This window comes from Tauraco erythrolophus, chromosome 6, assembly GCF_009769465.1.
Source record: "Tauraco erythrolophus isolate bTauEry1 chromosome 6, bTauEry1.pri, whole genome shotgun sequence".
Lineage (NCBI taxonomy): Eukaryota > Metazoa > Chordata > Aves > Musophagiformes > Musophagidae > Tauraco > Tauraco erythrolophus.
In genome coordinates, this window is record NC_141470.1 from 28,673,049 (window position 1) to 28,694,656 (window position 21,608).

At 44.2% G+C, this 21,608-nt stretch overlaps 1 protein-coding gene across 1 annotated transcript in view; it reads left to right on the top strand.

The window, feature by feature from the left end:
• The first annotated feature begins 7,528 nt into the window (after nt 1-7,528).
• Nucleotides 7,529-21,608, top strand: part of AMBRA1 (autophagy and beclin 1 regulator 1) — a 141,774-nt gene continuing 127,694 nt past the window's right edge. Inside the window, 12 exon segments of the mRNA XM_086613535.1 lie at nt 7,529-7,549; nt 13,483-13,735; nt 13,975-14,033; nt 14,777-14,960; nt 15,608-15,657; nt 15,659-15,778; nt 16,534-16,600; nt 17,183-17,311; nt 17,313-17,672; nt 17,674-18,258; nt 18,260-18,446; nt 18,449-18,644. Of these exon segments, the coding sequence (XP_086469661.1) occupies nt 13,601-13,735; nt 13,975-14,033; nt 14,777-14,960; nt 15,608-15,657; nt 15,659-15,778; nt 16,534-16,600; nt 17,183-17,311; nt 17,313-17,672; nt 17,674-18,258; nt 18,260-18,446; nt 18,449-18,644 (2,072 nt within the window). The 5' untranslated portion in view covers nt 7,529-7,549; nt 13,483-13,600.

Here is a 21,608-nt window from a genome sequence, read left to right on the forward strand (position 1 = left end):
TTCACTAGCAGCAAAGCAAATATTTATCTTTTCGTTTGCAGATACAAATCCCTGCTAAATACCATTTTGCACATCTCGCAGAACCCAGCGATTCCTCTGAAAGCCGACAGCTGTGTTCTGGGAGGAGTCTGGCTTCTTGCTGGGTACACACCAGTGCTCGCACATACCTAGAAGGTCAAGAAGGGTTGAACGTTTCTTCTTTCCCAAACAGACCTGAGAAGATGTTAAGCTATGGTTGACTGTCAGTTACCTAACAGATACCAGGAAATGGGCTAGTGAACGAAAGTCTAGTTCTCCCTAGCTATGTCTACCGCAACAGAAATTGTCAATTACTACTCATCTGGTCGGTCAGCTGCTGTAAATAAATGCCAAGGACTGGCTGGGTCACAAAAACTGAACTGATTGCAAAAGTTCTCTGTTTAGGTCAGAGCTGAGGTACAGGAAGGCTGCTCTGCCACTGCTGGCAATCTACCTGTTCAGTGGAAAAAGACGACTAACGCACGCAGTTGTTGCTGGCACAGGACTGGAAAGTTTCCTGGCAGTGTTTTCGTTCTGAAAGATGCAAGTGTTTCCAAGGATCTCTTGACAGCAGACTGAGAAAATTTTGTTTCTTAGATTTTACTGTTTACTGCGCAGTAAATGAAACAAAAGCGGTAGGGAATGCAGAATGCTGCAAAAATGTAGCTACTTAAAGTGGCAGTGCAACCATGTGGCACAGCAGGTCTGTCTGTTCTTCTAGAGGAAATGAGGCTGGACCATGCCCCAAGTTTGAAGAATAAGAACGTATGGGATGCGTTTCTAAGTGTAGGATGGAGATGCAGGATTAGGTATGGTTCTGTCAGGTTTGCAATGGCACTAAGCATTTACTATCTTATAGAAAATCAAGCATGCTCTATGGTGTATAAGCAGCATGTTTTTATAAGCCTTGATGAAATCTGTAACATAGTATGTGCAATAACCTGAGATATAATTCTATTTTCTTTGCACATCTTCCCATGAAGCATCACATAAGAACTGCTATTGTTCACTGTGGCAAAACCCCTTCTCCTTTTACCTAGGAAGAAGCAGACAAGCATTGTTTTGTTAAAAAAAGCATTTTTGAGGTAAGAGCTGTATGTGATGCCTGATGGCTCGTAATCATAACTGACAGACTATTCTAAAAATACTGATCTTTAGACCTAAACATCAGCAGACACTGAATGAGCTGTGTGGATGACACTAAGGTCGAGACTTGGACATGTGTAGGTACAAACACTGTCACATAGTAATGAACTGGAGTTTCTCAACTTATGCTATGAATAGCTCTTTTCTCAGCGTGTGCCGAGACCAGAGTGAACTCAAGCGGAAGGTTTTCCTGGAAAACGTTTGCTGCTGGGTGTTGTCTTCCTTCAGCCACTGTCACCTTTGGTAGAGTCTAATTTCAAAACTGGTCTCACTGCTTATCAGTTTGGGCAAAACCTGCATCAGGCTGCGTCAGACAAGACCAATCCACTCCACAAAACTACTTTTCTTCCTTGAGTCAGGCATCCGTACCCTTCAGTTTACCTGGGAAATAGAAATTCCTCATTTAGAGATGAGTTTGCCCCAGATACTAAGCAACTTCTTTCAAAAACATTCATCTAGACCTTTCTCTTTTCCCTTCGGTTTAGACAGTATTTAAATTTGACAACTTGAGATTCCTATTTCTTTTTTGCTTCCCTTGCTCTGTACTTTCACCTCATCTCGCCAGCGGCATTCCAGAGTATTTAAAAATTTGTGCATTGTCAGAGCTTTGAAAAGTAAAGTCTACCCTGACCATATAATGTCTGATAAATCTCAGTCGTGTGTTGGAGGATGACAGCAACTGACTATCCAAGGTGATGCAGTTTTCAAAACTTGACTAGACTCCTTGTAAAATCCCATCACCAGCCCTTTTCAGTTTCCTTTAAAATAGCTCCTTGAAGATGGTCTAGCTGTGCTGCAGGCTGCCTTTTCTCCCTCCAATCCCGTGTATTACAGCAGACCTCAAGCCCTAAACTTCACCTGCCCAGGCTTTTTGACTCTTTCTCCCCTTGCTGATTTACTGGTGGAAAGCGCGCTGGCTTGCTTAGATTTTCCTTCCAACAGCCAAGGCCCTTCTGAGACTCTCACTTCCCCAATCCCGATAAGGCAGGAAGATGCAGCAACTTGTACCGTCGCCTCCTTAGAGCTTCTCATTGCAGGGTGCCCCTCTTCCAAGGTGCTACGTACATGTTTTGTGTCTTCAACACCCATGACGTTGGAGATCAATATATAGCAGTGAGTATTAACACTCTGCTATTTCAGGAAAAGAATGTTTTCAGTTACATCTCATCTGATGCCCTTATCTTCTTCTCTCTTGAGTGCCTTCCACTCAGATACCATCTATCTTTTCTTGCCTGTTTCTAGTTACGTTTTTTCCACTCTGTATCAGTCTTGAGAGAAAAAGAGAACACGAGACGTACGTAGAGAGCGTGCTGTAGAGCCCGGTTTCAGAACAACAGCCTCCACGGCAGAGACAGCGGGCACTGCCCGCGCAAGGGGCATCCCTCCTCCCCGTCTCGGGGTAACAGCTGCGAACGCCCGCGGAGCCCCGAAGGGCCTGCCCGGCACACCGTGGTTCTTCCCTCGAGCGGGGGCCTGGCGCAGCGCGGATCCCGGCCCCGCCAGCTGCCCGCCCGGCCGCCCGCCGCGGCCCTCCCGTCCGGCGCGGAGGCGGCCCGGCCCGGCCCGGCCCCCCCCGCCTGCGGCCTTCGCCGCCCTCCGCGCTCGACTCGTCTCGTCTGTCTCCCGTCGCCCCCGGGCGGCCGCGCGCAGCGCTGCGCGGCGCCTCGGTGGAAGAGCTCTTCGCTCGGCTGGCGCGGCCTGGCGGCGTTCTAGCTTCGGCTGCTCGAGCCTTGGTAGCGCTCTCGGCGCCGCTCCTCGGGTCCGGCTCGGCGCTCGGCTGGCTCGCCTGGCCGGAGCTCGGAGCGGCGGCGGCGACGACCGAGCACTGGGGACCGCTCCTTCCGGGCCCGGCCCCGGCCCCAGCCCCAGCACCGCTCCGCTGTTCCCGCCCGGCCCCGGCCCTTCCGCACCAGGTAGGCTCCGGGCCTACGCGCTGGGCCCGGCCGCAGGCCAGGGCCGCGCCTCCGCCGCCCCTTCCCCGGGCGGGCGGGCGGGCGCGGCCGTCCCCTCGGCGCGCCCCGGAAGGTGGCGGGCACCTGCTCGCGCGGGGCTGCCGGGCCGCGGCGGGTGGAGCGCGGCGGGGCCGGGCAGGGGGCCGAGGCTCGCCGGTGGGGCCTTTGTTCGGGAGCTCTGGGACCGCGGCCTGCGGCGGGGGGAGCGGGGAGGCTGCCAAGGCGACGGCGGGCCGCGCTGCCCGGGGCCGGGCGCAGCCGGCGGAGGGCCGAAACCTGCGGCGCTGGCTTTCCTGGCAAGGTCGAGGCCGTGCCGGGAGCGAGGGAAGGCCCCCGAGGACAGCGGGTCCCTGCCCCGCCTGAGCGCTCCCAAACACCAGGTTTTTAAATCCGAGCTTGGCGCCTCGAGTTTCCCTCTCCTCGAGTCGCCCGTCCCTCCTGCCGCTCCCGCAGAACAGGCCGGGGCTTCCGCGCACCCGCGGTCCGGGTGAGGTCGGGCTGCGCTGTGGGGCTGCTGTTTTGAAATAATAAACGTTCTGTTGTTGTTGTTGTTTTCCGGCCTTAGCCAAATAAAACGTGAAGTAAGTGTCGTCTTCTCTGTCTCTTCTTCTGTTTTTCCTTGTGTGTTGCAGAACACGTACTACTGACACAAGCGTTTTGCATAGAATGCGTTCGTGTGTGCCTCTAGTAGGAGGGCACTCGATTGCCTCTTTTCTTGTGATGAGGGAGCATACCCAGTTAATTCACTAGTATAAACGGGTTTGTTTTCACCTACGATATTCCTCCAGACAACATGTAAATTTCTGTAGTGTTTGTTAATGTTTTTGAGATGACTTCCGATCGTGTCGGTGCCATGCTTTCCACTGTCTTTGGAAAGCAATTTTTGTAACGCAATTCCTGCACTAAAACAGCATTTTGTCTTCAAGAGATGTTTTAGATGGTTACCCGTGATTTTTCCCAATACACACCTTAGCAGTATGGTTCTGTTGTAAAATTGATTCAAGAATAGCTGTTATCTAGGAGCACACTAGTCCTCAGGAAGATGTGCTGTACGAATGTAGAGTCCCTATAAACAGGTTCAGGAAAAGTGCTCAGTGCTGCTTTGTTTTCTCCTCTGTATGAAATGTTCTCAGATCTTTATATAAAAACGCGATATGTTTTTCTATATTTGTCCTTGTTTACTGCTCCACCCAGTTTGGTGTCCTTTGCAAATGTCATCTGGCTTCTTTGCCTTTGCCACTCCCATCCTCTTTCAAATTGCTAATGGCAATGTTAAAATGGGACCTAAGAATGACCTGCTGGCAATGTATGTTTACTGCCAGTCCATTACTGGACTGTTTAGTTTTGTTGTTGGGTCAGTTGGTGTTGCTGTAGATAAATAGGCTTTTTAGAATTGGTCCATTGTGTTTCGATGGTAACAAGTAAGTATCTAGTACCATTGGTCATCTATTGACTTGTGGCAGCGTGGACGTTAAAGAGTACAGCAGTCCATTAGCTTTTATCTTTTCCCTAATACTTGGAATGAAGAATATGTTTGGATCCAAATATCTGGACTTGCCTTTTTGGATTTAGTTGCTGGGGAGTTTACGCAGAATGTTTACTTTGCTGACAGCTTCTTCTTAGTTTATTTCTTTTGCCCTTTTCTGAGTCATAACTGACCCTCTGGATTCTTGTTTGGTTGTTTTCTACTTTTCCATTTTCTGTGCAGCACTTTTAACTTTTACACAGCCGTAACAGCCAGTTATAAAGAAGGCAAGCAACAATAGTGTCCGCTAGTATAGCGTAGTACTCCCTTTACCATAAGTTAGGGATTGGAATACTTCTTTATTTTTGGGTCATAACTTTTAATGAAACTTCTGGGAAGTAACTTTAGTATCTTTTATGCTGTGGTTAGCAAGCTGACTGAATTCAAGGCTCTTACAAAATTCTTGTTGATGTTAATACTTACTATCAATACTAATTATTACAAATACCATTAAGGTACTTCCCCCTCCCCGCCCCTCCCTTGATATTCTTGGAGACCTGATAAAGGGCATAGGGCATGTTAACAGTTATTTTGTGTGTAAGTATAAATGAGATGAGGGCAAATGGATTGTGGTTTTCAAAATCGAGTAACGAGGTGATGTGTGATGGAAGAGGATTAATATTAGAAATATTTTAATGGAAAGTTGTTAAATGATATAGTAGTCGCTTAATGAAAGACCCATTGATTGAGTTGCTTAAAACAAGAGGAGACCTACTTGTCGCCTCTTGGGATTTAACGTTGGTCGTTAAGAGCTCTGACTAGGATTGTTGTCTAGTAACTGTTGTCTCCGATTGTTGTAAAGTGTTTGTTGAAGGCGCGTGGCATGATGAAGTGCCAGGCCTGAGCTTGGAGAGTGTCGCGTCAACCTGTGTGCTCACACAGCTCCACTTCCAGTGTTCTCAGTAAGGTCTTTGGGCTGTCCTAGCCCAGTGATTCCTGCTGCCTTCTTCCTGGTATGGAGCACTAATTCTCCACCTTGAGCAGTGTAGAATTGCTGAGAGGAGTCTCCGACCTGTCTTTCGAACGCTTTCCTCCCTCTCTCCCTTTAAGTTTCTCTCATAGTCTCAGTCCAAGGCCAAGAAGGGAAAGGGCATCGAAAATTGGCTGTGTTTCTTTGTTCAAAGTCTGAATCCTCCCATCTCTTCTTTAGTTCTGATACGTCTGTGCCTGAAGACTTCAGCTTCTGTGTAGATCATGTTTGCTTTTGGCTTGTTACCTTATTGATTATTTCCATGTGAGCAGGAAATTATATGAACTGCGTTTTAAAAATATGTTCTTGCTTCCAGTTGCTTTTTCTTTATTACTTGGATAAGATGCACATGCCTTAAGTGCAGCCTTGAATGCATAAAATACTTTGTCTTCATCTGAAAGGGTTAATCTGAATTCTGTGTTGCTCTTTTTCTCTCTATGTGTATTGCTCTAGTTCTCTCTGTCCCTCATTTCCTGCTGTGTACAGTACTTAGCAAAAGATGCCACAGTCCGAGTATGGAATTGGGGAAACCAGCTGTTAATCTTCTGGATCTCAGTTCTGCTGTTTGACCTATTTTATAGCTTTGTGAAATTGTATTTATTCTCTTCCTATCTTCTGGATTGGAACTAATATCTCACTTGTCAAGAATTCATTACGTTTATGTGAAAATAGTAATAATAGTCATGCAAGTGCTCCATATTCTCATTGGTAAATGAAACTGTCAGTCTCCAGACACAGTTGATCACTTACTTTTATTTTTAATACTTCCCTTCTTATATTTACCATTCATTTTCTGACCTTTAGGAGTTGGTATCTGCAAGTTTCTCTTCCACTTCCTCATCGTTTTGCTGTAAATAACTAGCGATTTAATGTACTTCTTTTGACTGAAAAGTTCTCCTGAGGGTATTACAGCTCATTTAATCCAGACTGGAAGACAAATTAAGATTCTAATGACAATCAACTCCTTGTTGCAGTCATATAGGATTTTGAAACGACAATGTGCTATTGACATCTTTGTAGTGTAATTGAATTTCCTGAGCTGTTTGTAGTTTCAATTTAAAACACAGCACTGAATTTTCTAATCATGAAGCACTAACACAAGTTATTTTACTTTAGGAATCCTGTTATGATTTATGTGGAAGTGCTTCGAGCTGTGAATACAACTTAGAGCAGTGTATCTAGTGCGTCTGCAGAAGATGTGCTTTGGAATTACTTTCCAAATCTCTGTGGCTTTAATCAAAGGAAAATTTCAGCTTTCAGAATAATACTTTGGTGGATATCTTAAAAACTTTGAAGAGTAAAACCGAGACTATATAATGAAAGTGCCTTCATGGTATGAGTTTTAGACTCTGTTGCACAGTTGCATCGTAAACACACTTTCTCCTAAGGCTTTTCAAAGTGTTGGGTTTTGTTTGTATGGTGTTTTTTGGTTGTGGTTTTTTTTGTTTGTTTGTTGGTTTTTTTTTTTCATTTTTAGGAACATTTAGATGAAGATTGGCTCTGTGCTCTAATGTCAGGAATCTACATGACTATTAAATTAAGCTGCTTTTGTTTTTTAAAAACATAATCAAGACACAGAAGTAGAAACAGCGCTAAAGAACGGATTCTAGTTTGCTTTTTTAGTTGTTTTGATTGATCATGCTTAAGGTAATTGTTTCTTATACCTTTGTGGACTATTTTTGTTTGTGGGTTAGCGTTGTTTAAAAATTCCAGTGCAATGTAACTTTATTTCCAGTTTTCTGTTTATTTAGATATTGCTGCTAGATAACTTGAAATTGTCGCTATGCAAAATGTTTTCAGGGTTTTGTTTGGTTTTGACCCAAGGAGAGCCAGAACCTCTGGGAACAGTCATAAAGCTCATACGGAAGTACAACAAATGGGAGTTAAGGGAAGACAAATGATGTTGTTTGAGGAAAATTTAAATATATAGCTGATCAGGTATGTTGTCAGAAATTCATGTGGCCATGTTGCTTAATACTGAACATAGTCCCATTCCTCCAACACTTGTCTTAAGTTTTGATCTGTGGAACTATTCTGGATATGAGTCATGTCACTCTTTTTTACCAATTTTGTTGTTGTTATGGCATTGTTCAAATTCCAGTGCTACATAGTTTGATTACTTACCAAACTAGGATTCTTTGAGTTGTCTGGTTTGTTTAGCTGAGTTGATGCAGTGCAAAGAGAGCAAATCAGCTTTTTTATTTTGGTTTTGCATATTTATTTATTTTTTATTTGCTCAGTCTTTCAGGTGGAGACACGAAAAGTGTTAGCAGGAATGGCACATTTGGTATGAATTGAAACAATATTTTTAATAAAACTGCTAGTGGAATTCAGGTCTTATATCCCAGATAGTGTTTCCAGGACTTCTTACAACTGTTTGAGCAATTTAGGAAGATATTGGCATCATAATCTCCATATTGGGGAGGGAGGCAGAAACTTGGAGTGTAAACAAGAAAGGGAACTAGAAAGTCCCTGGAGCTATGCGATTGCTCACATATATTCCTAATGATGTTGTAGGCATATGGTTCGTTCTTGGAGATCTGTCCATGGGTCTGAGAACCAGGTTTTACTGCTTTATCAATGAAGCTTCTGTAAAGGAGAGGCTGTGTAGTCTGTAGTTGTGCCAGTGAGATTATCTCCAGCTGTCTTCAGCATGCATAATGTTTTCTTTACTCTTTTGAGCTTCTGAAAGACATAAGGGTCTTGAAGAAGCAATTTGGCTCAAAATTAAACTGTGTAAAATACAAGGGGAACTGATTTGTTGTAGAAAATACTTGGAGGAAATAGCATGTCTTGTGACTACAGCCTACATGAGGATCACTGGCAGTGAGGATAAAGTGTTTGTGCTGTTCTGCTGCATGTGCTGTTTTCACGCCTGTCTGATAATCTGATCATTCTTGGAGAACCCACCCACATGGGCAGTAGTGGGAATGCTAAGTTATTGCTAGTATACATTATATACAATTAAAAAATAGTCTTGAACTCTTTAATATCTTGCTGGTGTTCAAAGCCTGATACACTGCAGTTTAATTTGGAATGAAACGGCATGCTTCATTGTTAGTGCTGGACGCTTCACTTAAGACAGACATTTTAAAAACAGAAGTTACTGGCATATGAGATAGGTAGGGCCATGGGCATAGCTGGATAGTTCAGAGTACTGATAATCTGATTCTAATCTTCTCTAGCAACAAGTTTGCCTGTGTTTTTGCAGCTCAGTGACGTGCCTCATTGTTCACGACAATTTTGGTTTTGGTTTTGTTTCTTTGTTTGGTTGTTTTTTTTCTTCCCCATCTGTGTTCTTCTAATAAAAGTGTACAGCTTGTACTGGCCCATAACCGATGTGGATCATATCTATTTACAGTCATTCTATTCTGGAAGTCTTAAAACTTGACAAAGGAACTTTGAGACAGAAACTACCAGTGCATGCTTTTCTCCTCTCTGGGTCTTTTCTAGGGAATCTTATACATGCATTCTCTCTGTAGGTCCCAGAGTGCAAAGCCAGAGACAGCTTTATATTTCACTTAATGTTACCTCTTTCTTCATCAGTCACTTGAGACCTCTTTGGGCAGCAGAATTGTCTGAAGTTATTTGGACATTTGTATCTTTTGTATAGAACTCCTGTTATAAATAGCATTTACTGATTGCTGCTTTTTTTTCCTTTTATTTTTAAACACTGGTAGAGCTGTTTACTCTGTTTCTTACACACACATCAGGAAAGGCTTTAGTGTTGGGCTCAGCACACAACCGATAAATCCTTAGGAGTGGTCATAGATTTGTAGTCTTGAAAGCTGAAGTCCACATGAAATAACATTTTTCCCAATGGAGAATTGAGTACCATGAGGTAGTACTCTGATACTCTTATTCGTATCAAAGCCAGCTGTGCTCTCAGAACAGTGGTACTGGAATGCCCACAAAATTAATAATGCTAAAAATGTTGAGGGGGCAGGGCACGTTAAGAGGTGGGACCATCATCTCTGTGAAGTGCCAAAGATTCTAATTGGAATGGTAAATCACTGCATAATGCATAAAATATCTTGACATCCTTTCTATGTGGCGATTTGAATGTGCTTCTTTTTCTGCCTTTTCTCACCTTTTGTCAGTGTTTTCATGGGGTCCTGTATCGCTATGAAGTATTATCAATTTGCTGCGTTCACTTTGGTTTTCTAGAGGTTCAGCATCTGTAAAAGTGACAGTTACAAGTGAACTTGCATCGCTCTGAGGCTGAGAATTCTTAAGGCTTCTTCGAGGACAGCTGGCACCTAGCAAGTAAGAAGGCTTGGGGGCTGGGCTGTGTAATGCTCTTTCCAAAATTGTAAACAGCCCAGCATGCTGTCCTGAAATGCCCTGAAGGGAGAAAACTGTTAAGGAAAGAAAGCTGCCAATTGTAGAAAAATTTCTGACTCCACTTTTAGAATTTCTGTGGTGCCCTGGACCACATCCAGGGCATCAGCTAATCTTCCAGTTGTGGGACTCCACTTTTGGTCATCCTGATTAAAAAACAAAAACCCCACCCTGCAACAACAAGAGGAAAACAGAAAAATACCAATCCCAGAGCAGTTCCTTGTTTTGGTGGCCAGCTGTTTATCAGTTGTGATAGCATGTTTTTAATAGAAGCTGCTACTGAATCAGTCCACCACTTGCCTCGACATGTTTGATCCGGTGAGTTGCAAGTTTTCTTTATGCTGAGGCCTGAGAAGTATTTTCAAACCCACTGCGTTTCATTTAAACTTTGTTAATCAGATGGCTACTGAGTAAGTATAAATACTGTTGGTACTTCCATGGTTTGTCTGCTCATGGTATTTAATAACACGGTGTCGTAATTCAGCTTCTTACATTTGGAGCAAAATGTTTGGAGTTGGTGATTATCTTTACTAGTTAGAGAAGGAACTGGCTCCTTTAAAAACTAAACAAAACAAAAAAAACCCAACAAACCTACTTCCCTCCCCCTAAAAAAAAACAAACCACCAACACTGCACATATGATCCAATAAAAAAGGCTTCCTGCTAAAGTAAGCAAAAGTATCGCCCATATCTACACTGCATCTATTCTCCATTTGAAGGCTCTAATTTTCTTTGCCAGTCTGAAGTGTTGCTGAATGTGTCAGCAGCTTGTGGAGAGCAGTTACTGTATTCAGGCTAATTCAGATAAAGGAGTAAACTTTCCCCTTATGAGGCATGAATAAAGCTTGGTCCTCCAAGGGATCCAGGGTAACACTGGAGTGCCAGCCCCACTCAAGAAGGATGCATTCAGTATTTTCTGAAGAGATCCCGGCTTTTAAAAATGTTGAGTAGGTACTGTGTAAGCATTGAAGTCCTGAGTTTCTTTTGTTTTCTTTTCAAATGCAATAAAGAGGCGAGTTAGAAGAAGCTGAGAAGCAGGGACAGTCCCTGAAGGAAAAATATCAAGTTCAGACACATGGAGGAGGCTCACATATGAAGTGTTTGTTATATCCAAATAAGTTCAAGCAATTAGTACACATCTGCAAAGGTTTAGATAAGTGACCTTAAGGTAGGTACTTGATTTTATGTAGCGAAGGTGACTTGTTTTTTCAATAAGGTGAATACAAGATGTTCACTAACTGCAGCTGTAGGTGTTATCTTTTTTTTTGTTTTATTTTACAATATGTAAACTTGACTGTGGCATAAATAAACGTCAAGATGTTTGTTAAACCTCTTGATTTCCTTGTTGCTATTGTACTTCAGGGAACAGTTGTCCTTCTGATAGGACTGAAATGTTCCCGAGTTGTCAGAGCTTGTTCTTTTTCATGAGTAATTGGGTTATCCTGCTTGTAAATTATCAGGATCTCTTAAGTTACTTAGGTTGTTTGTCCTTTACAGCTGTCGAAAGGCTATTCCAAAGCTTAGTGTTTGAGATCTCTTCAGACTTCCAGTTTATTCCAGCTGCAAGTCTGGTCTTCCATTTGTGTCTGGTTTGTATGTTATTCTTGGTTTGCTGTAGTCCTTATTCCTTGGATGGACTCATATAGAATATTCTGCAACTGTTTTCTTAATTTTACTAGCCGAAACTAGACTTAGTTTTCCTCCTGTAAAACAGGATTTTTATTGCCTGTTTATATTGTTTTGAGCTGTCCTTCTGTTCCACGCTGCTTACCATCTGAATCCACTCATTTCTGAACATGGGTAACTGGTGCTGTTCGCAGGATCCAGATGAGGATTTTTTAGTGTTTAGTGAAAAAAGGTTTTTATTTCAGTGATTCCTGTATTATACTGTGCTTTGGGCTGTATCTATTCCAGTTATCCTCATTTTAGCACTTCTGGGTCTGGGCTTTTTAAATCTGTACAGTTACTTTTAAGAATCTGCTTGCAGCATGACATTGTTAGTTTTTGCGTTGCTTTCCAGTAAGGCTTTTATTTTGTAGAATTAATTCCTACCTAATGTTTGGCTGTCTTTCACAGATTCTCGAAAGAAGGCTTGTTTTACACTGCAGAGTTTAGTTTCTCTAAAATAGATGATCTCCATGCTGTTCACATTAACCATCAGGGAATTTCCAGCTAGCTTGAATTTCTTTGTGGTGAATTTCTCTTCTAGGAAGATGGATGCCTTTACTTGTTCATTACTTCAGTACCCTTTATTGTACTTTTAGAAATGAAAACTGGTCTGCTTTATTAGAACTCATTTCCTGGCTTATCTCTTCAGACAGCTCCTCCCTGTAGCAGCAGCTGTCTTAAATCATCTGCTCAGAAGATTTTTTTAGGGAGAGTGGGAGGAAAGAAAGGTTTCCTAGTGGCCGTTCTGAGTTTGCATTTAACAGTTCATCTCGTCTTGTGTACGTGAACCTTTTCTCCCTGTGTGTGTGTTTCTTGCTTTTTTAAGTCGCCTCTTCCTTCTCTATTGAACATTGATGGTTTTGTTCAGTGTAACATGAACTGAGGAGAATTTATCTTTAGATCTTTATGTTGTAAAGAAATGACAGAGCAGTATGTGCGCTCTGCTGGGATCAAAGGTAACAGCATTGCAGCAGTGTTTCTTGTTTTATGTATTCTAAGAAACTTCTTGTTTCTGGAGAGCTTTTGGTGTCAAACTCTAATCTATGAGACCATTCAAAGCTGTGTAACTTGATTGCTATTAGGGTCGCTGTATTTAGTTCTTTCAAAGAATTAACTTTTTTCCTGACCGATATTAATGCTTTCCTTAGTGGCTCAAAGTGTATTAAAAGCATTAATCTTTGCCATTGTGCATTACTTGAGTGAACTGTTGTTCTAAGAGCAATGTAGTTGGGAAGATGATGTGCAGACCGGTGAAACGAGTAATCTTGATGGAGCTGGCCAAGATGCCACTGCAGTGTAAGGGTTTTGTCCATTACATTGTTGCTTTCATACTTTGTAAGCTATTGTGATGGAGTTGGAAGTAATTTGGACTTGAAGTCTATCAATCATTGGACCTTTGCAGTGATAATAATTACTATTACTGAAATCTGAATAATTCCCTGGAGACTCCTCTGTCGTGTTGTCAATTTTTTAACACAGTTCCTCTAGCTATCAGTCAGCCTTCCCAGATAGAACGTAAATCTTTAAGGTGTAAAGACTGTCTCTTCATAAATATCTTTTCTTTATTATATACAGCAAGAGATGGAGGGAAGCGAATGATTTTCAAGGCCAATTTTTTATTCTCTTCAGATGTGGTATGCCTAGGGCATGTGTGCAAAGAAAGGGCTGGATGCTTTCAAAAACTTTTCAAAGTAATCTCTGGCTGCAGAAATGTCAAAATTGGGCTTCCATAATGGAAGAAGGTAGCAAAGGCTGCAGGAAAGGATACATCTTTCTCTTAAACCTAGTCTTTGGGATTTAAAGCTCTTACTTCATCCAAGTGATCAAGGTAAAAGCTGCCTTATCATTCTATTCTCTTTCTAGGTTTCCATGAAGATAAAGAATTGAAATGTGGGCAGCCTATTTGTAGCTTGGTGGTGGTCATCTGGAACCTGCTGGTGCCTCCTCCCAGAAGTTGGTGTAACGTTGGCTGCTGAGAGCCATGAAGGTTGTACCAGAGAAGAATGCTGTCCGCATCCTGTGGGGTAGAGAACGGGGTACACAAGCCTTGGGCGCTCAGCGGCTCCTGCAGGAGTTGGTGGAGGATAAAACCCGATGGATGAAATGGGAGGGCAAGGTAAGGTTGTGGGATAGATGTGCATAGCTTGATCTTGGAGTGGGGGAAGGGAGGCAGGGATCTGAAATAAATTGTTTTGTGATTGTACATTTGATGTGCTCTCTGGCTCTGTTCAGTTCCTGCAGTGATGTGATACTAGATATGTTCTTGCAGCGGGTTCCCCTTGTTGTCCGTGTGGCTTACAGTTAAAGTATGATCATATGACACTTGCAACACTTCCTGCTTCTTGGCTTTTTCAGAAAGTTGAGTTACCAGACAGTCCACGCTCCACCTTCTTGCTGGCGTTTAGTCCAGACAGGTAATTAACTCCTAGTTCGTTCCCTGTTTCAGCAGTCTCCTACGCTTAACAAAAGTGATGGAGGCTTGTGCCTGTTGAGTTGTCCAGTCTGGAACAGTCGAGTGAAACTTCTGGTTCCTGACATGCATGGATGGAACAAGTGCACCTTCCTAATCTCACAGCTTCGAGCGTAGTTGGTGTTTAATTTCCTAAGGTACCCAAGCGATGCATAGTTCTAAGGAAAAAGGATCTGTGAGGCCGTTATGGGATCTCATAAGAAACTTAAGGGAGTAAAGGGTGTTTCAGCGCAACATGCCAAGTGATGTGGCACACCCACTGGATATCAAGGATTAAAGAACAGAGCAGAATCACGCGTGTATTGGAAACAGAAGTGGAGGTGGGATCTCTCTTAGTGTCACTTGATTTGACAATGGTTGAGACGGTATGGAGAACTGCGAATGTTTATTTGTCCCAAACTGTCACTCAGGAGTTCCTTCTGAGCTGCATGTTCACTCTGACTTTCAAGGTCAAGTGCGTGCTTGCAGATCTGGTGAGCTCATGTTTGCATGGACCCTGAAATCTGGCCACAGGAAACTTCGTGGCCATTGGTGAAACAGTAGCCTCTTACCCTCCAAGTGTGGGGCTCTGTGTGGGAAAGCTGCTGGGTTAGGTGTGAGCAGACTCTGTTGAGATGAAGCTAACCATGGTCTGGTTTTGCTGTACTCTTCTCATACTAATATTTTTCCTGCCTTCTGCGTTCCCAGGACCCTCATGGCTTCCACACATGTGAACCACAATATCTACATCACAGAGGTGAAAACGGGCAAGTGTGTTCATTCCTTGGTTGGACATCGCCGTACTCCCTGGTGTGTTACCTTCCATCCCACCATCCCAGGCCTCATTGCTTCAGGATGCCTAGATGGGGAGGTTAGAATTTGGGATTTACATGTAAGTCTTTCTTAAAACATACGTGCCTTTGGTATTTGATGGGTGGTGACCCCTTTTTGCCTGAGTTCGTTTCCCAAACATTACCTAGTAAGAGAGCTATTTGGAAGCTTTGCTGGGACCTGTCTCTAAAAGCATAGAACAGATCATAGCCATCCTCTTTTGTCTAGAGAGGAGATGAAGATTATTCATTCAATCCAGCCAGGTAGGGCATGCTCCTTAGCCTTGCTTCATTTGATAAGAGTGGTACAGATAATACAGGAGAACTTTGTATAAGGTGCCCGTTTAGCTTATGTGAAAGACTTGCTATTTTTCATTCCAGTGAGCGTATCTGAGCTCTTCATTAGAGAAGCTGCTGCTCTGCCAGTTCTACCTAGTCTGGTGAGCCTGCCTGGTTGCTTTGAAATGCAGCATTTTTACTTGCTGCTTGAGACACATTTACCTACAAAAATAACATCTTCGGTCATTGTTGCAAGTAGTGTAATGTTCTAGACATGACACATGACTTCGCTTGAAAACAGCTGTTGTTGCCAAGAAAGCACGTCACTTCCGTGCTCTAGGCAGAGTCTTAGGGAGATGGCACATACATGGAAACTTGGTGATCTCAAACTGTGTGATAAACTGGTTGTGATTCTTGATTCCTCACTCAGGGTGGAAGTGAGAGCTGGTTCACGGATAGCAACAATGCATTGCGTCACTTGCTTTTCATCTACGGCTCAGCTCTTGCTGATTGCAACTGCCAACGAGATACATTTCTGGGACTGGAGTCGTCGGGAGCCTTTTGCAGTGGTGAAAACAGCCAGTGAAATGGAGCGGGTCAGGTAAGTTCCTGTTTCTGGGGGAAGAGAATGCTTGTATGTGAAAAATGGTTGGATTGGGGAATGTTGGGGGGATGCTGCGCCCTCTGCACTGAGGCAGCAGAGAGAAGCATTGCTCGCAGTTCCTTGACTTAGCTGGTAGAAAAAACAGTTCTGTGGGCAGGAAACAAAGCAATTGGAAATAATAGATCAGCTTAGTTGTTTGTATTTGTGCCCAGTAAATGCCCAGGATCTACTTCATGTTCATTTGTAAACTTAGTAATTAAACTTGTCATCCGTAAGGATGAGAGAACCCAGAAGTTGCTGGAAGAGATGCTGAGCTATTACTTTGGTGCAGTTGCAGAGGAAACTGCATTGCTGGAAACTTAATGCCTTCTTTTGAGCAATTTAAAATAAGACAATGATGTAACCTTCAAGGGAAGTTAATCTCTCTCTTTACCAAACTCCATTTTATAATATATACGTACATATTCTTAAAACTTCCTGGCTATTTCAATTGATTCAGTAGTACTTGCTTCCAGCTTTAACTTCTAGTGTTTGCTGCAGACTATAAATAGCTGCAGTCTTCAGCTACACAAGTATGTTTTCTTCTTTTTGCTTAAACTTTTGGACATCCTTCAGAAGATGATGATGGTAATGTAGTAACGTTCTCATTGCAAATATTTCATGTGGGATGTTCTTCTCTGCTGTGTCCAGCTTCCTGTGTCAATGTGGAGTGTGAACTCAGGATTGATGTTCTGGCTTTGCTTTTGTTTTAGGCTGGTACGGTTTGATCCTTTGGGACACTACTTGCTCACAGCAATTGTTAACCCTTCTAACCAGCAGGTAAGAGGAATGTCAGTATCCATATTGACTGACTAATTACAAGATGCTCTACATACATTAACCCTAGTCTGTTCCTAAGCAGCCTGGTGCTTTCCTGAAAACCTGAAGTCTTTCTGAGCTAAGTTCTGTCCCACCTTAGTCGGTCACATGAATGTTCTTTTGTTGTGCGCAGGGCTATTAAAGAGCTCTCCAAAATGTGGTTTGTTTTGCCCTCACTGTCTCATTAGTGGTGGGACAGATGTCCCAGTGGCCCTGCTCTTTCAGTTCTGTTGTGACATTCTGCTAGATATGAAGCTATCTGAGGTTTAACAATGCTCCCCACAGCTGCTGATGCTCAGATGCTGATGCTTCTGTTGGTATGAACAGGTGGTTGTCAAGCTCCCTGGCTGTAGGAAGAGGTTGTCTGGATCCATGAAATGAACTTTGAATTAGAGTCAGCTGCTTTCCTGCAAGTCAAGGCCTCTAGGAGGGACTTGCCGCATCCTTTCAAGTGTATGGGATGGTAGCTGGCTTTCTGTCGTTTATTTGGAGGTATAGGATTTTGCCGTGAGGTGACTGAACTTTGATTGCTTCCTTCCGCAGAGCGACGAGGAAGTGGAAATCTCCGTGGACAGCACAGAGATGCCACATTATCGCCAGCGTGCTATACTTCCGTCTCAGCCTGTGAGGCGCACACCCCTCCTCCACAACTTCCTGCATATGTTGTCCTCCCCGCTCCTCTGGCATACAGGTGGGAGAGCAAAACAGTGTTCAAGACTCTGCTACCCCATCCCCTCCACCGCCTCCACCACCACCACCTCCGCCTCCAGCCAGTGAGAACACAAGGGCATCTGTCTATAACAGGCTCCGGGAGCGTGTCAGCTATCCCACAGCAGAGTGTTGCCAGCACCTGGGGATGTTGTGCCTTTGCAGCCGATGCTCTAGTGCAAGACTTCCTTCTTCTCTCTTCCCACACCAGGAAAACGCACCCTCCACGTCTTCTGGGGCCACTGGCACTTCCTTCTCCTCTGTGCAGACAGAGCCTTACCACCCCCAGAGCAGGCGTCCGTAGCGGCAGGAGGAGCAGGGGATACTTAAACAGGCCCTCTGCTTTCAGCACAGTTCAGAGCAGCACTGCTGGCAACACCCTGCGCAACCTTAGCCTGGGGCCCACGCGGCGGTCCCTCAGCGGGCCCTTGGCAGGCCACCAGTCCCGGTACCAACAGTCTGCAAGAGAGATGGCTTCAGGCTTAGGCGGGTCTGACTGGTCCAGGACAGTGCTGAACATGAGCTCTCAGTCAGAGCTGGAAGCCATGCCTCCCCCTAGGACCAGTGCCTCCTCCGTGAGCTTGCTGTCGGTGCTGAGGCAGCAGGAGGGAGGTTCCCAGGCATCGGTCTATACCTCTGCAACAGAAGGGAGGGGCTTTCTGGCCCCAGGGGCTGAGGCGGACAGTGGTAGTAGCGCTGGCCCGAGCAATCCGGCCAGCATCCGTAATGAGCTCCAGCGTGACTTGAGGCGATTCTTCCTGGAAGATGACCGGCTTCAGGAGTTAGATCAGGGGATTGGTGGGGAGCCTAGCCAGTCGCAACAGGCTCAAGAAATGCTCAACAACAACATTGAGCCTGATCGGCCGGGTCCCTCCCATCAGCAGACTCCACACAGCAGTGAAAACAATTCCCGGTTTGTCCCGGGGTCACCTGAACCGCTGTCGCGCTTGTCATAACCTGCTGACCTTTAACACTGACATGCTGCGCTGGGAAAGAAGCATGCCTAGCTACACACCAGGGCAGGTCCAAAGCACGTTTGAGGTTGTGCCTCCAAATACCAGCCAGGTGCAGCCTGCAGAGAGAACCGAGGGCAGAGCTCCTGCTCTAGCAGGCTGCAGCTGGGCAGCTCTTCCACCCCGCAGGAGGAGAGGACCGTGGGAGTGGTCTTTAACCAGGAGACGGGGCACTGGGAAAGAGTTTACAGCCAGTCGGCTTCAAGCAGACCTGGGAATGTATCACAGGAGGCCTTAAACCAGGAAATGCCTGAGGAAAGCTCAGAGGAGGATTCACTCAGGAGGTAAGATATATGCTTGGCCTTCCTCCTCTATTTTTTCTTAAACCTTTCACATCTAGTCTGAGTTTTTCAGTATTTCAGAGTTAAAAACCATTTCTCATATGCTATTTATGTAGATGAAAATACAGATGTTGCATTGGTGTCTATTCTAGCTGCCATTGTCATGCTGCAGATAGGTTCTGAGGGTGTCTGGTGGTTGTAACCATCTTAGTGGGAAAGGAGGATGGTAGAACAGACAGGCAAAAGGTTGGGCTCTGGCAGCAGATCTCTGGGGTGAACCGTGCTCCTGGAGTTTCCCAGACATTGCAAAAGGTGAGAACACAGGATTGCTATGCTGTCCTTTGTGCCCCGTGCGTGCTGCACACAGAGCATTGCCTAGGGTAGGCATGGAAAATTAGACATGAGTAGTGAGAATTGCTTTCTTGAGTGCTGTATCTTGTTGAGGTTGTAGTTAAGCTGGAAGGATTAACAATCGTTTCCTTGATGTTGCCATACAGGGCAAAAAAAGTCAGAGTTCCGTGTCAGTGGTTTGGGCATATACCTTAGTTGTGAGTGCTCGGTCAAACCCATACCGTTGCTTGCCTTTGGTAAAGAGGCAAGTTTTGAAGTGGCTCCCTTTGACCCGAAACTAGGGTGAGCTGGTTGGGGGCACACTGATCACTGAAATTTCAGGCTCTACTGTATTCTTTTTTAAGAAGGTAGTTCTTTTTTGGAAGGATGTTGTTGGGTTTTTTTATACTTCAGGTGTGTTACAGGAGGCAGAGTGAGCCAAATCAAACTTGTACCAGAAAGGACCTGTGCTTTGTGTGAAGTGTCTCCACTGGCTTGTGTGGACGATTTGGCTACATTGGTAGGGTTTCTCTACTGGGGTTCGGTTTGACTTCCTCTCTGTCAAGTGGTTGTGTGCTTGTCAGAGGAAGGGTCCAATCCTGCTGTTTCTTAGAAATAGAAAAAAAAAGCTTTGTGCTTTAGGAAAGCAAAGTTTCCGGGTTGGATGCAAATGTAACTGACTGAGGAGGCTTTGTACACGGGAGGAAAGGGAATTCTTTCCTTCTTCCTGCAGATAAGCTGATTATGCTCAGGTTGGAACAGTGGCTGCCTTTCTCATTGCTGTAGTTGCATAGCAAATAAGTGATGGTGGTCATGAAATTATTCATCTGCTTCTAAATCCTTGCTCCAGATTTTATTTTTTGTAACCTGCCATAACGAGAGTCTCAAGCTGATTACATGGTAACTACTACTGTCTTGAGCCTGGACTTACTTGCCGTTAATTTAAATCAGGTATCTTCTAGTCCTCTATTACAGGGCAGAGAGGTGAGAAGCAGCTGACAAATTTAGCTTTAGAATGGCACTTGAGTGAGTCTTGCATTATCTTGCTTTTGAAATAGCTGTACATGCTTATATCATCTCCACTGCGTACTTGTTCTCTGGCCTGAGTCGCTGTAGCGTCAGAAATAATGGGAGCAAATAACCTTTTATTGATCAGACAGTTGACCACATATTTGGACAATGAGGTATGGTGGGGTCTGTAGATGTGATCTTTTCTGTGAGAGTTGTATAATATAAAAATGCCCTGAGGCATATAACTCAGCCCACTCTGGTATGCGGGAGCTGGATGTGTTGCTGCCTAACAGCTGGAGTCCTGTGACTAAATCTCTGGCTCACTCTGCCTGTTGCCCATGGTGGTTGCTGCTGCCTGCTTAGTGGCTGTAGCATCTGTGCAGGGTTAGTTGCCTACCTGGTCACCTGTGCAAACAGGTACTTTTTGCTGAGACATTATTTGGAGCGTATAATTAGATGCATGAGTTTAATTCCAAAGGAATTCCTATGAGATGAAACCTGTAGTGAAATCTTTTTGGCAGAGATTGCTGAGAAGCTCGTAGGGCATCTTTTGTCTTTTCAGTCTTCTCCTTCTGTTTCAGGCCTTTCTCAAGACAGGCATGGCAGGGGCTTCTGCTTCCCTTCTAACTGAAGTTAAGGTAACTGTAGAGTAGTGAGGTAAGGAAGCTGAAAGCAGTAAGCAGCCTGTTAGTAAATGCTCATGGCAATTTGCTTCAAGTAAAACTTAATCTCCTTTCCTGTTAAACATTGGGTGGACTTGTGGGGAGCTGTCTGAAATCTTTCCCCTTAAAAGGAACCTTGCACGTGGGGTAGCTATATCCGCAGATGTATTTTTTTTTTCCCCTTCTCAAATTACTTGTTATATTTTTTCCTTATAGAGCAAGTCAGCAAGCACACACTTACCTAAATTTTACATAGAATGAGCTTCCTCAGGTTCAGCCTTCTTGTCTCCCAGACCTAGGATATGCTCCCACAATGGGAAGTGCTGGAACCACTCCTGCACAGTAGAGTCCAAAATGTCTAACATTTGCAGGCGCAGAAGCATGCAAACATGTTGACTAAGGTCATGAGATAAAAGATGTGTAATGCTGCATGTCCTGGGTAAATAGAGGAGGGAAAGTAAACCGTCAGGCCTGGTGATAAAGTGATAACTGCATACATGCTTTCAATAGATGTGATTTTGTGCCTGTGGACCTCAGGTTAGGTCTTAGCATTGGAGGACATTCCATGTATTTGCTTGTAACCTGTTTTATATTCGGTTTCTTCTTTGTCTCTCCATTAGATGTCCTCATTGGGCAATCGAGCTCTGTATTACAAGGCCAGCTGAAAAACTTAGGATAAAAATTGCGTCTGGAAACTTTGTATGTATATTCTCATTCCCTGGGCATGGGCAGGATCCATTCCTTGAGTGGTCTTGCCTGACTGAGGAGTAGCTTGCTGGGAAGACATTGCTATGCAGGGTCATTTGAGTTAATAGGTAGTTTAATGAAGGCTGTTCTTAGAATTCTGTTGGTGCAGAACCTATGTCAACTGGGTAGGGAGAGAATTCTCATTTTTCTAATGTTGCTGGGCTAATTAGCTCGGACTAATCATGCAGGTATTAATAAGCCTGTAATGAAGCTATTC